Here is a 13,127-nt window from a genome sequence, read left to right as displayed (position 1 = left end):
ATAAGCATATTCTCTTAAATCAATGCACTTTTTCCCCTTTGATACAAAATCCCAAAGACCAAATCCTTTGAAAAATGTTTATTTTATTATTGTTTTAAGCGTCAGTGTAAGCCATTACAGGGCAGCTTTACTGAAGGAAGCAGAGGTTACAAAGAATTGCATTGTTGTTGTTGTTTTGTTTACTAAAATACTTGTGTTATACTACGTTTCTCAAAATAAAAATACTTCACCTTACTGCTATCGTGATGTCACTAATTCCTCACTTTCATAAATACTGCAACACAAACGTAAACACACACACACACGTAAATAAGAAAGAGTTCTTCTCCGAGCTTCCACGCTCGCACATGACCGCGGTAAATGATGATTATTATTTTTTTCGACCAGCGGAAAATCTCATTGTCTTGCAGTGATTATCACTGACGTCACTAAGCTTCCCAAGGCCACCACCAGAGCGCCGAGGACAAACTTCCAGGAAAATCCCTAAAAAACAAAAACACAGCAACAAACACACACATGGTTTTTACACAGTGGAAACTCCGGCCTGGTGTTTATCAGGATAGAGATTCTACAGTAGCTGCTGCAGGCAGAAGCCGACCTCAAGGCATGAAAACCTCCAGCTTAGTGTTGAGCTTAAGTTATTTGGTTTTATTTTGAAGTTGCAAATTAAAGATACACTACCATTCAAAAGTTTGGGCTCACCTATACAATTTTTTGTGTTTTCCATTCAAAAAAAGTAGTGCTGTCAAACGTTAACACGCCAACGTTAACGCACATTAACGCATGGCACGTTTCCATGACACCGTCATGTTTACACTCCGGATTGTAATAATAATAATAATAATAATAATAATAATAATGCATTTTATTTGTAGGCGCCTTTCATGACACTCAAGGTCACCTTACAACAACAAAATAATAATAACATTAATAACAACAAACGGGTAGAGAGTTAGAGGGAGTTAGGGCTGTTTAAAAATGTGGGTTTTCAGATGGGATTTGAAGATGGGGGATGAGACAATGTTCCTGAGGGGGTGAGGGTTGTGCTGCTCTTTTCGTTTAATAAACAGACTGCTCCAGTTCCACTGTAGGCGCGCTAACGGCGCTAAAAAGAGCTAATGCAGCTAACGGTGCTAACGTGTCATGCGTTAACGCAAATTAACGTACATTAACGCGAATTAACGTACGTTAGCGTACGTTAACGCGCGTTACCCTATTGCACAGCACTAATTAAAAGTCACACTTTTATTCACCAAAAGAGTTGCAAAATGAATAGAAAAAAATATAGTCAAGACATTGACAAGAATGGAAATAATGAATTTTATTAAAAATAATCATTTTACCCTTTCGTCAAAGAACCAGCAAAACTGTTTTCAGCTGTGCTAACATCATTGCACAAGGGTTTTCAAGGGTTTTCTAATCATCCAATAGTCTTCTAACGCCATTAGCAAACACAATGTACCATTAGCACACTGGAAATGGGCCTCTATACACCTATGTACATATTCCATTAAAAACCAGACGTTTGCAGCTAGAATAGTCGTTTACCACATTAACAATGTATAGAGTGTATTTCTGATTCATTTAATGTTATAGTCATTGAAAAAAAGGGATTTTCCTTCAAAAATAAGGACATTTCTAAGTGACCCCAAACTATTGAACGGTAGTGTACATCTGTTCTAAGTTTCAATGTCATTAAACTGGTTTACTTGTTTAATTCTAATGTTTAAACAGACAAATAGTCAAGCACTGGCTCCACCAAAGGCTGCTTAGGGCCCTATTAAGGCTTGGAACAGGCCTGGTTTTAAACTTACAGACGGCGTCTTCTTGGAAGGAATCACAAAGGGCGGGACGTTTTCTCCGAGTATCTTTGCTGGTTTGGACTTCCATTCCTCCGTGTCTTTGTCTCCCAGCTGTCTCCTGACGAGTTTGGATAACTCCAAGTGGATCGCCTGAGGGAAAACAAGGAGAAACGGCATCTCATTTATTGACAAAAGAGAGTAGGTGCAGTTTTACAAAACGTCCAGCAGGTGAGAGCAGAGCTCTGGAATACAAAGCCCTATGTCTTTTATTCATTTTTTAAAAAAGCTCTTTATATCATAATTTGCTGTGATGAGACACAACAGCTCATGAACTCTTTTGTCCGATCACGACGATGTCCTCGAGGGGTCGACTAAATCAGGTTTCTCCAAAGTATTTTATGCAGCATTTGAGAGAAGGGTGCAATTACCAAGAGCAGCAGATATTTTCGTTTTTGTCTAGACAAGACCAGACATACTATTTGTGTGTGTGCTCCATAGGTCAGGTCATGGAGGCAGTGTTTTGTAAACAGCTGACGTGAAATGTGCTCCTGACACAACGTCCGTCTCGTTATTATATTATTGTTGTGAGACTTTATCGTACTTATATATATAGTATAGAGAGAGCGAGAACAGCTCTCTCTTTTAGACTCCACGATGACAATATTTAGCTCCGTGTGCTATTTCTACCGCGTTTGCCAAAACGGCTCGGAGCACTGCGGTCACATCTGTATCAGACTGCCAGATGTTTCGCAGAGCCAGATTCTCTGCGGAGGATTTGGCAGATTAGACAAACCGCACAAACAAGACAGAACAGAACCCCCCCCCCCTTTTCGCTGGGATAGCTCCCGGTTTCTCAGGCTAACGTGGCTAAAAGTGTGAAACGTGTGGGTACACAAGTGTCTGACAACAAGTTGGAAGATGTCGGTGAGGACGAATTAATTTCCAAACCTGGGAATAAAAGGGAATTACCTTTTGTACATGGACTGCAGAGTCGTCCTTATCAAGCTACCGTCCACAACGACAAAGCAAAGAGAACATTACATTTCTTCTTCTTCTTGTCGGGCGAATTATGTTGAGGCACACAGAGCAGCTGAAGACTTCAAAAACAAAACTCAGCTGCACTTCAAGAGCAATGTGGCCTCAGACATGACGTTTGAGACTCGGAGGACTCTCTTTGTTGCCCGCTGTGAGACCAGAGCTAAGCATTTGCAGCAGAAGAAGGGCCTTGAACATGAGATGATTAAAAAATATGATGGTCACTGTCGCTGAGACAGACACAGGGACAAACTGTCAAAAGGACGAGCGTCGATTTGGAAGTCCACTTAGGTCAGGATGAGACTTGTCTGACGGAAACTTAGGGAGGACAAAGTGTCTCGACACAGGATCCCAGAGTGACCATCATGTTTTTGGTGAAAACAATTGTCTCTACTGCAAGTATCCTTCTTACCAACCAATCTATCTACAGTACCTGTCTATCTACCATTCTGGCCAATCATATCTCTCAATCTACCTAGCAATCTAAATACCAACCCATTACCAGTCTATGTACCAATCTATCTCCCTACCAATTTACTTACCTACCAAATCTATCTACCAATCTACCTACCAATCTACTTTCCAAACTACCTACCAATCTGCCTAACAAACTATCTACCAATCTACCTACCTACCAATCTATCTACCAGTTTACTTACCTACTGATCTACCTACCAAACTACCTACCAAGCTACCTACCAACCCACTTACCAGTCTATGTACCAATCTACCTAGGTACCAATCTATCTACCAATGTACTTACCTATCAATCTATCTACCAATCCCCCAACCAAACTACCAACCAATCTACCTACCAACCCACTTACCAGTCTATGTACCAATCTACCTACCTACTAACCCACCAACCAAATTACCAACCAATCCACCAACCAAACTACCAACCGATATACCTACCAAACTACCTACCAATCCACTTACCAATCTATTAACCAATCTGACTACCAATAAATCTACCAATCTACGTAGCAATTTAACTCCTAATATTTATACTAATCCATTGACCAATTTACTTACCAATCTATCGGTCTACTCATCCACTGCTCTACCCATTTGTTCTTCATTCCTTTCTTTCCTACCCACCAACTTTTCTCCCCTTCCTACGTACCGACCTACCTATCAACCACAGCCATAATAATAATAATAATAATAATATTGATGATAATGATAATAATAATAACGAGGCCTACTTCTAGAAAGGAGACTCACAGACAGATGATAATCTCACCTTGGTGGACGGCTCCAGCCTTAAGGCCTTTTTCAGCAGATCCATCGCCTCCTTGTATTCGCTCTTGTCTGACAGGAGCTGAGAGAAATGAGAAAAAACACCCAAAGTGTGAGGTAGCAGAGCTGGAGGAAGGAAGGACTGTCATATTCATTTATATGAAGACCAGGTCGCACCATGTGGCCTCTGTCTCCGTCTCTGTCTCACCTTTCCGGCCCGGTACAGGGCCTTGACGTTGTTGGAGTCGAGGACCAGGACGTCCCTGCTGGTGTGCAGCGCCTCGTCGTGCCGCTCCAGTTTGATCTGAGCCGCGGCCAGGTTGTTCAAACACTTCACCTGGGAGTCCCGCACCTCCTCCTCCTCCTCCTCCGCCTCCATGCTTCTGCTGCTCCTGCCGCCATCTGCACAGGGACGGAGCAACATGGCTGACATGTCTTTGTTCTGCTGTTGGACAATTTAATCTGAAAGATCTCTCTGAGAACCACGTGTAAAAGTTTTTATTATTATATCAGCAGATCCCACTTGTCCCACAGTTTAAGGGCCAATTCCAATTCCTATCTTAACCCTCAAGCTCAACCCTTAATCTTAACTGGCCCTCAAAACCAAGGGTTATTTTGTCACTTAGAAATGGGACACCCCTTAAATGCAGATACATCTTCAGACTGTAGGGGGCAGAATAACGCGAAAGCTGCGTCCAGTCTGTCGACTCCAAAAGAGAAGAAGAAGAACACATTTACGTTACGATTATTTATTACGATCCGTTTGTCAGTGAAGTTATTAGGTTGTCAGTTAGTTATAAGATGATACTCATACAAATACCACAACCACGGACATATTCAGCTGACAGTTACCACACACCACGGCTTATTGAAAAGTGAACCATAGCAAACGATCGCTTGTCCGCACCGGCCGGCTATTGACAAAAGATCATAAAATAAAAATAAATGTTACGCAACAATGACGTCAGTAATCCATAATATGGGCCTAAACTAAGATAATACAATGGTTTTCATCATTTTTATATCTCTATTAACAAAGAAAATACTTAATTTGTAGCGTACTCGTTTTGCTGCTTTCTGCGCCATCTTTGTTATGTCAAAACACACAATGCATTCTGGGTAGCCCTTGCTCCCAAGGGTCGTCTCGGAAAATCTCAATATTGAGGGCGATACAGCTCTTAAACTTGCCCCTCAACTTAATTTTTCGGGACAGAATCATGACAGCACTTGCACTAGAGGGAGCGCACATTTTTGTGATTGAGGGTTAAGCAAGGAATTGGAATTCACCCCAAGTTTTATTAATTATCGGTGAACTCGTGAAATTATGGCGCAGATACAGAGAATAAAAGGAAGAATTATTCTTCTACTATCGTCAAAATAACTGTCCCACGACCTTTGAATAATCCAATGAGTCATCGTTCAAATCAATGACCTTTAATAATACCTTCATTTATTTAGATTATCCACTTATTTAAAAATGGATGGATGGATAAAAAAAACCAAGAGTTGGAAGGTTTTTCCTCTTTTTTCTAAACCCTCTCCCTCTCAACAGTTATCGCCAATGTCAGTTTGTAAATTAAGCTCAAAATGAGCCAAAAATGAGTTAAACTGCCGCCGTCTCTGCTTCATTATACTCATTTTTTTTCTTTTTTTTTTTTTATCCCCTGGCCACCTTCTCATCTGCTAATTAGATGATCTCGATGCCCTGATGAACTCCCTCTCTTCAGTGCCACCGCGAGTTCACTCCGTCATTGACGCATTATGAAGCAGTCCATGTTTTTCCCTCCCGAGGCCCGCGCTGCCTCGTCGGTGATCAAAGGCGTTAAGAAGGTGGAAATAATACGGAGGTTGATTAGCTTTAATTATGCTCAAGAATTAAGAAGAAAATATTTTTTTTGATGGGGGGGGGGGGGCACCCCTGGGGGGGGCACCCCTCGGGTGCATGTGGCTGTGCATGATGATGCTGTGATTAGTGTGATGGCAGCAGCACTGAGCTGGTTACGTCATTCTGGGCTGAGATTGGACGTGGAGATGTTTTTCTGCTTTCTTTTTCAAGATAACACTCAACGTCAACTATCGATATACACTTTCCAGGTAAAGCTGACACTGTGGACGTTTTCTTTTCTTGAATCTTCCATGAATAAATTCAGTGCATTACCTCGGCCACATGTGGTGAGCACATCCAGAGCCATACAATAGGCCCGAGCCGCCGCGCTGTACTCCTCTCTCTGGAAATGGAAGTTTCCCTGCTCTCGTTTCTGGTGGCCGACGCGGATGCGGTCGGCGATGGGCAGAGTTAATGGGTCTGGTTTGTCTCTAATGTCCAGCAGCTGCAGCTGGTAGAGGAGAGGAGCCCAGGCTGGAATATCAGGCTGTCTGCACACACACACACACACACACACACACACACACACACACACACACACACATACACACACACACACACACACACACACACACACACACACACACACACACACACACACACACACACACACACACAGATATGAATAAGACCATTCATCACTGTTGAAATCCATCAAGAAATCAATCTGTTTGTTTGTTTGTGTGTGTGTGATTTTGCTCTGGTAGAAAAGGAGCGAGGTTCACATCCTGCTCAAAAAAAAAAAAAATCTTTTTCAACGGTACTATTACTACTATTACAAAAAATATAAATATCATAATTTCTTCCCTTTGAATTTTTAAAGGCTACATTTTGTAATTTATAAAATAAAATAATGATGATTTCTTATTGCCTATATCAAAAAAAATGTTTGATCATTATCCTTAGTTGAAATCTTAATATTGAGTCACTTAAATTAACACTAATAATTGAAAAAATAAACATTGTATGAGGTATATTTATGTCTTATACTTACTGCTACACTCTTAGAAATAAAAGTGCTAAGTAGAACCATATAAGGTTCTTCGGCTTGTCCTCATAGGAGAACCCTTTTTTACCTTTTGGAGGGTTCCACCTGGAACCCTTTTAAAACCCTATATTCAGGAAAGTGGTTTTAAAGGGTTCTCTGGATCAAAATGGTTCTTACTGGAACCATTAGTGTTACCAAGAACCCTTGAAAAACCCTTTCTTCCGGAAAGGGTTTTTCAGAAGCAAATAGTTCCAGGTAGAACCTCAGCCCTTGTAGAAGAACCCTTTTGGAACCTTTATTTCTAACAGTTTAGGATACATTTTTCATTTTAAACCCAACAGCATCAAGCGTCAACATCAATTCCACTCACAAACGCAAAAAAACATCTAACAAAGCATGCAATAATGCTTTAAATTCACATTTTGCTGATATTTATATATTATATTTGAAGTCATTTTGGTATCTCTCTCCGTGTGCAGTGAATCATGTTTTATCTCGACCCTGAATCACACAAATGTATTTTATTTGCAATTTCCCTGTTTTGTTATTAAAAAAAAAACATCAGTAGGTTTTTTTTTATCTCGTGCTCAGACCCTTAATAAAGACTGCACTATTGCATCTGCTGCGGTTTCGCTGCAGCTAAGAAAGCCTCGAGGAGGTTTGGTTTAGAGGCCGTCACTCTCTCTCCAACCAGGAAGTCTTAAAAAGAAAGATTCAAAACTCATAAATAAATCATAGCAAAAGCAAAGCAGCATTTGTGTCAGTTTTCCTTTAAATGAGCTTCGACAGCTGCTCTCTTCTGCGTCTTAAAAGCAACAGTTTAAATAACAGCCCGAGTGACAGCGACTCTCATTCGAGCAAAACAAAGAATTTGAAAGTGATACGACGACGAGCGTCTCACTCAGGAGTCACTCAGAAAGAAAGCTAATTTGGGTTTTCAGTCGTTTGGCCGCCGTAACCACACACACACACACACACGGTCCATTATTATCAGTGACTCTGCGGTGAGCGAGTGAGAGTACATGAATGCATGTTTGAAAAAGATATCATCTTGAGGTGGTTTCCGACAAATGTGACTGAAAACGTATTATGTTTCAGGTTTAAAGATAGTGTGATTAAAAAAAGAGTCAGAAACTGGCAGAAATTAAATAAGATGCATAAATATGTTTGTGTAAGTGTTAAAATAAAAACAGCTTGGTTTTGTCACGGTGGACTCACTAGTTCATGACGCTTTAACTCATGATGCTATCATGGAGGTTAGCAGAGGCTAACTATGTCGCTAGACTTGCTAATGTCGCTAAAGCAATGGCTGAGGTTGTGGCAATGAGGTTGTTTCCCGACAGATATGACTGAAAAATATGGACACATGAAAGAAAACATTATGTTTCAGGTTTAAACGTAGTGTGTTTAAATGTAAAGAGTCAGAAAATAAACATACAGCGCTTAAATATGTTTGTCTAAGTGGCAAAAAATAAAAACAGCTTTGTTTTTGTTGCCTTAAAACTATTATTTTGAAGCAGAAGCTCACGGTAGACTCACACGTTCATATCGATTTAATGCTTGATGCTATCGGAGGTTAGCATCACAGTTAGCAGTGGCTAACTATGTAGCGAGACTTGCTAATGTCGCTAAATCGATTAGTGATTTGTGCGACAACAAAACACCATCATCGTCAACTAGGAGGAAGACTTTGACAGGGTTCCCATGGGTCCTTGAAATCCTTGAAAGTGTGACTCTGCGGTGAGCAAGTGAGAGTACATGAATGTACGTTTAAAAAAGATATCATCTTGAGGTTGTTTACCAACAAATACGACACATGAAAGAAAACCCTTTATGTTTCAGGTTTAAACATAGTGTATTTATATTTAAACAGTCAGAAATTAGTTATTAATTAATTAATTAGTTATTATTAATTAATTATACAGCGCATATATATTTGTGGAAATGTAAAAACAAAAAAAGTTTGGTTTGTGTCGCCCTTAAAATTATTATTTTGAAGCAGAAGCTCAGAGGTTAGCATCATAGTTAGCAGTAACTATGTAGCGAGACTTGCTAATGTCACTAAAGCGACGGTGACGTGGTCGCGATTTGTACGACAACAAAACACCATCATCTTTAACAAGGAGGAAGACATTGACAAGGGTTCCAACGGGTCCTTGAAATCCTTGAAAGTCTGTGAATTTGAGAACAAGGAAAATTCGAGGCCCTTGAAAGTTTAAGAAAATCCCTGCAAATGGACACGGGTCATTGAAAGTGGTTGAATTTGATGCAAGAAAGGAGTTAAGTTGTAAGTTGCTGGAAAAGCATTGAAAATAACCTTGAAAGTCCTTGAAAGGTGCTTGAATTTGACCTTGAAAAAGGTTTACAGATACACGTCGGCTAATTGAGCTGTGTAAGCACCTTTGGTCCTTAAATTTAAGTAAAGCGGTCCTGGAGAGTGCTTGAAAATTCCTTGAATTTGATGTTAACCAAGGTGTGGGAACCCTGCGTTGACTGGTCGTGTAATTCGATTGGCTTTCACCAGTGTAAGAATATTAGCATAGCCTGATTTGCTTAGCGCTTAATATGTACACGTAGAACGACGTCTTTTCTGGTATGTGAAGGCCACCGTAGTTCCCCGACATGCCGCGGAGTCACAATAAATTCAGGATCCTGTCATTTTCATGGGTTCGACAAAATAAAGGTCTAAAAACTAATGGGGACAATCGAAGTTCGACCTCGAACCAGCGACTGTTTCCTGCAAAGTGATAGCGCTGGGAGTCGTGTCGAGCCATAAATTATTCAAACAGGTTGTGTCAGTGACACAATTTTTGCCTGTCAAACAGAATTAGTCGTATCCTTAGTTACTGCGAGGCTTTGTCAGCAGGTGGGATATGAGGTTACCCTTTCACCTTTTCTCTCCGGAGACGTCGCCCACTGTCACCGGAGTGTGAAACCAGCAGCTGAGCCAAGGTCTCGGAAACCTGAGCCAGATCCAGGGAGGTTATCTCCGAGAGCTGTGAAAGCGTAGACGCGAGTCTCCCGGAAGCCGAGCGCTCACTGCTTTTATCTGACAGCAGCGTTTTTTAGGCCGCGCGCAGCTTGTTTTTTGTGCTGCATGTTTACGAGGATCAGAGAGACCGTCTGCTGTCACGGTTGTGTAACAGGCTTTTTGGGGAAAGCGGCAGACGTGGATTCATTTAGGAAGAACGTTTAGGAAGTGGAGCACACGGTCCAAATCCTAACTCAAAGAAAGTGATAACCTCCATCTACAGTTTGTACAGTCGATGCACTGTAGCTTTGCACGGTCCTTGAATACTTATCTGAAACTATTGCACAATATTCCAAAGGCTGCTTGTTATGTAACTCCATACAATAAAAGTACAGTGTGAATAACACACTCGGTGTCCTGCGTGTACAGTGTATATCGTGAACTACAAGTTCTGCAAATTCACTCCTGAGGCCGCTGAGAACAGAATAACTTCATATATGGAGAGAATGATTCTTATCCGTGCAGACAATTAGGAAATGTTGAGTTTTAAAGTAAGTGACGCTTATATTCCAATTCTGATTCTCCGGCTTCCTACAACAGTGCGAGTGAAATGACCGTAATAACCACAACTTAGGCTTTAAATGTGCAACCGCTCAGCTTTCAGAAACAGTTGGGATGTTTCCGACAATTACTGCAATGCAAAAACATAGCATCAGAAAAAAAAAGAAAAAAAGATTAAAACCTGCAAATATATGCAATCCCCTTTTCAATTTTGAGGATTCAAACGCAGCAAATATCGTGCAACACATCAGAACATACTGTATCTGTTGCCTTTTACTAACAGTCTTAAGTCAAACATACCTGTCATGACAGGATATTATGCTACAACCACACAATCATGTTTGGCTGATCTGCTATTTGCTCTGCAAAGAAAACACACTTACTCATAATGTCACTACAGATACTGATTCCATTTCCAATACGCAGGCACTCTAACTCTCACTCTGCCGCTCGTGACTCACGCAGGTCGGACACATCAGAGGAGAAATGATGAGTCATTGCTTATTGATGACTCGCGAGGTACAGCTGCTCGCTTTTCAGCGCAAACAAACTGAATGTGCGCCCGCCGGAGAACGGAACGGGAGGAAGACGACATGCAACAGGAAACAGGGATCTGAGAGGCAGAGGCAGGATTCAACAGGTGACCTTTAGGCACGACAGTACGCTGTTAAGCTCAGCAAATAAACAAACAAGCGCTTGCAGGACCACAGAGTACAGAACACCCTGCCCACTGTATTAGGTACACGCATGTTGGGGTAGGGTTAGACAGGGTAAAGACAACCTGGTGGATTACAGATGGCATACCCCACCTATCGCCCTATGTCAGCTGAGATTGGCCCAGAACCCCGCTCCCCCCCCAGCGACCCTCCTGTGGAGGATAAAGCGGGTAGAGAATGGATGAACATCGGTTGTTGGTGCCAGACTGGCTCGTCTCAAGCACAATCATCTCTAAAACAATGATCCACAAAAGAGAAAGAGGGAAAATCTCCAGTGAGCAGCAGTTCACTGGAGATAGCATCGACTGGTTTGAGATGACATAACTGCTCACGACAACCAAGGTAAGACCGTCTCTGAACACGCAACACATCAAGAACCCTTGAAGCGAACGAGCCACAGACCACACTGCCTACTTCCTGCCTTCAACACAGGACACGTCAGGTGACCTGTGAGCCATAATGTCATTAAGCTCAGCAGCTAATTAGCAAGCAAATGGCTAGAAAGGCTACAGAGTTCAGAGCGACGTCACAGGAACATCGTGAGGAGCTGAGCGTCCGTCATGAGAAGCAGAGTCGGCGCGAGACGCCGGTCATATAATCGAAAGGATGCGGCACGGTCTATTTAGCGATCTTCATGTGGGGTCACTCACTGGTGATTAGTGCCACACACACACACAGAGAGAGAGCTCAGCCAATGAACCCCCAGGGTCCTATTAGTGCAAACAGGAAGCAGAGGCTGGTCAGACAGGAGTGAGATCCCTGCACAAGATCAACTGTGAAACGTGAACCTGCAACTTTATCCCGGCTCCTTGTTTTTAAAAGTGAGCCGTGAGCTTTTCGAACGTCTATTGACACTTGGTGGCAACAGAAGTAGCTCTTTATTCACTCTGTATTAATAAGCACTGAACATCCGTCATCCAAAAGAAGCTCCTGAGTCAGTTAATGAAGGACAGGAACAAGTGGCAACAGGTTGTGACGTCACCCGAAGGAATCCTTGAGTTTTGCAAGTTGACATGCTGTCAATCACACTGTCATCTAAACAGGAACATCTTTGACAAACGTGACATCATGTTCACTTGAAGAAGACCAGAAACCAGCAATTGAGAACATTAAGTATTTAGGAAGCGCTAGCATCGTTGCGTCACAGCTAGAAGGTTTTTGCTTCACCCAAAATCTGGCACTTACCGCACAGGGTTCTGGTCGGGTCTCTGGTTTCCTCACGTGCAGAGATTAACTTGACACTCTTAACTGACCGTAGGTGTAAATGTGCGAGTGAATGGTCATTTGTGTGCGTGTCAGCCCCGTGTTGGACTTTAACCTTTGACCTTTAACCCCGTGTCAGCTGGGATCGGCTCCAGCTGCCCCCGCAAGCCTCGTGTGGAGGATAAAGTGGATGAACTCTTTAGGAAAATACTTTGACACTGTAATCACTTCAATCTCTGTTTCAAAAACCTTTTTTAAAAAAAAAAAAAAAACAGAGTCCCTGCTAGTTGCCACCTGACCCTGACCGGGGTTAAAGGTCAGCGAGATGAGACAGAGCAGTGCAGAGCCTGAGGCCTGAAGAGATCGGGACTGAGCTCAGGGTCAAAGATGAGAGACTTTCTCTGCTCGTATTTATGGTCACCGAGTAAAAACAGGTCTAAGAATATACAAAGACAAAGCTAATCAAAATCTGGTCAAGGTTACCAAAAAGGTCAAAAGGTCTCAGAACCTTTGAGGCCTGAGGAATAGTTTTTTTTATCAGATATACTGAGAAGAACAGGTTTCTAATCTTGTGACTGCAAATATGAAGTTGGAGCAGCTAGCTTACCTGAGCAGAAAGCCAGCCTTTATGCTATTAGCTTAGCTAGCTAACAGCTAGCAGGTGGAAACATGTAGGACTGAGTCAGTCTGGAAGTAACAAAATCAGCCTGATTATTCACTACAT

At 41.9% G+C, this 13,127-nt stretch overlaps 1 protein-coding gene across 1 annotated transcript in view; it reads right to left on the bottom strand.

Moving 5' to 3' along the window:
• Positions 1-396: 396 nt before the first annotated feature.
• fkbp16 (FKBP prolyl isomerase 16) overlaps positions 397-13,127 on the bottom strand; it is a gene marked incomplete at both ends in the record, with an annotated part of 34,261 nt that continues 21,530 nt past the window's right edge. The window contains 5 exons of the mRNA XM_083893798.1: positions 397-483; positions 1,815-1,952; positions 4,084-4,161; positions 4,288-4,481; positions 6,238-6,455. Of these exons, the coding sequence (XP_083749924.1) occupies positions 397-483; positions 1,815-1,952; positions 4,084-4,161; positions 4,288-4,481; positions 6,238-6,455 (715 nt within the window). The remainder of the gene's footprint in view (positions 484-1,814; positions 1,953-4,083; positions 4,162-4,287; positions 4,482-6,237; positions 6,456-13,127) is intronic.

This window comes from Microchirus variegatus (assembly GCF_963457635.1).
Source record: "Microchirus variegatus genome assembly, chromosome: 8".
NCBI classification, from domain to species: domain Eukaryota; kingdom Metazoa; phylum Chordata; class Actinopteri; order Pleuronectiformes; family Soleidae; genus Microchirus; species Microchirus variegatus.
This window is presented reverse-complemented; position numbering and strand designations above follow the sequence as displayed.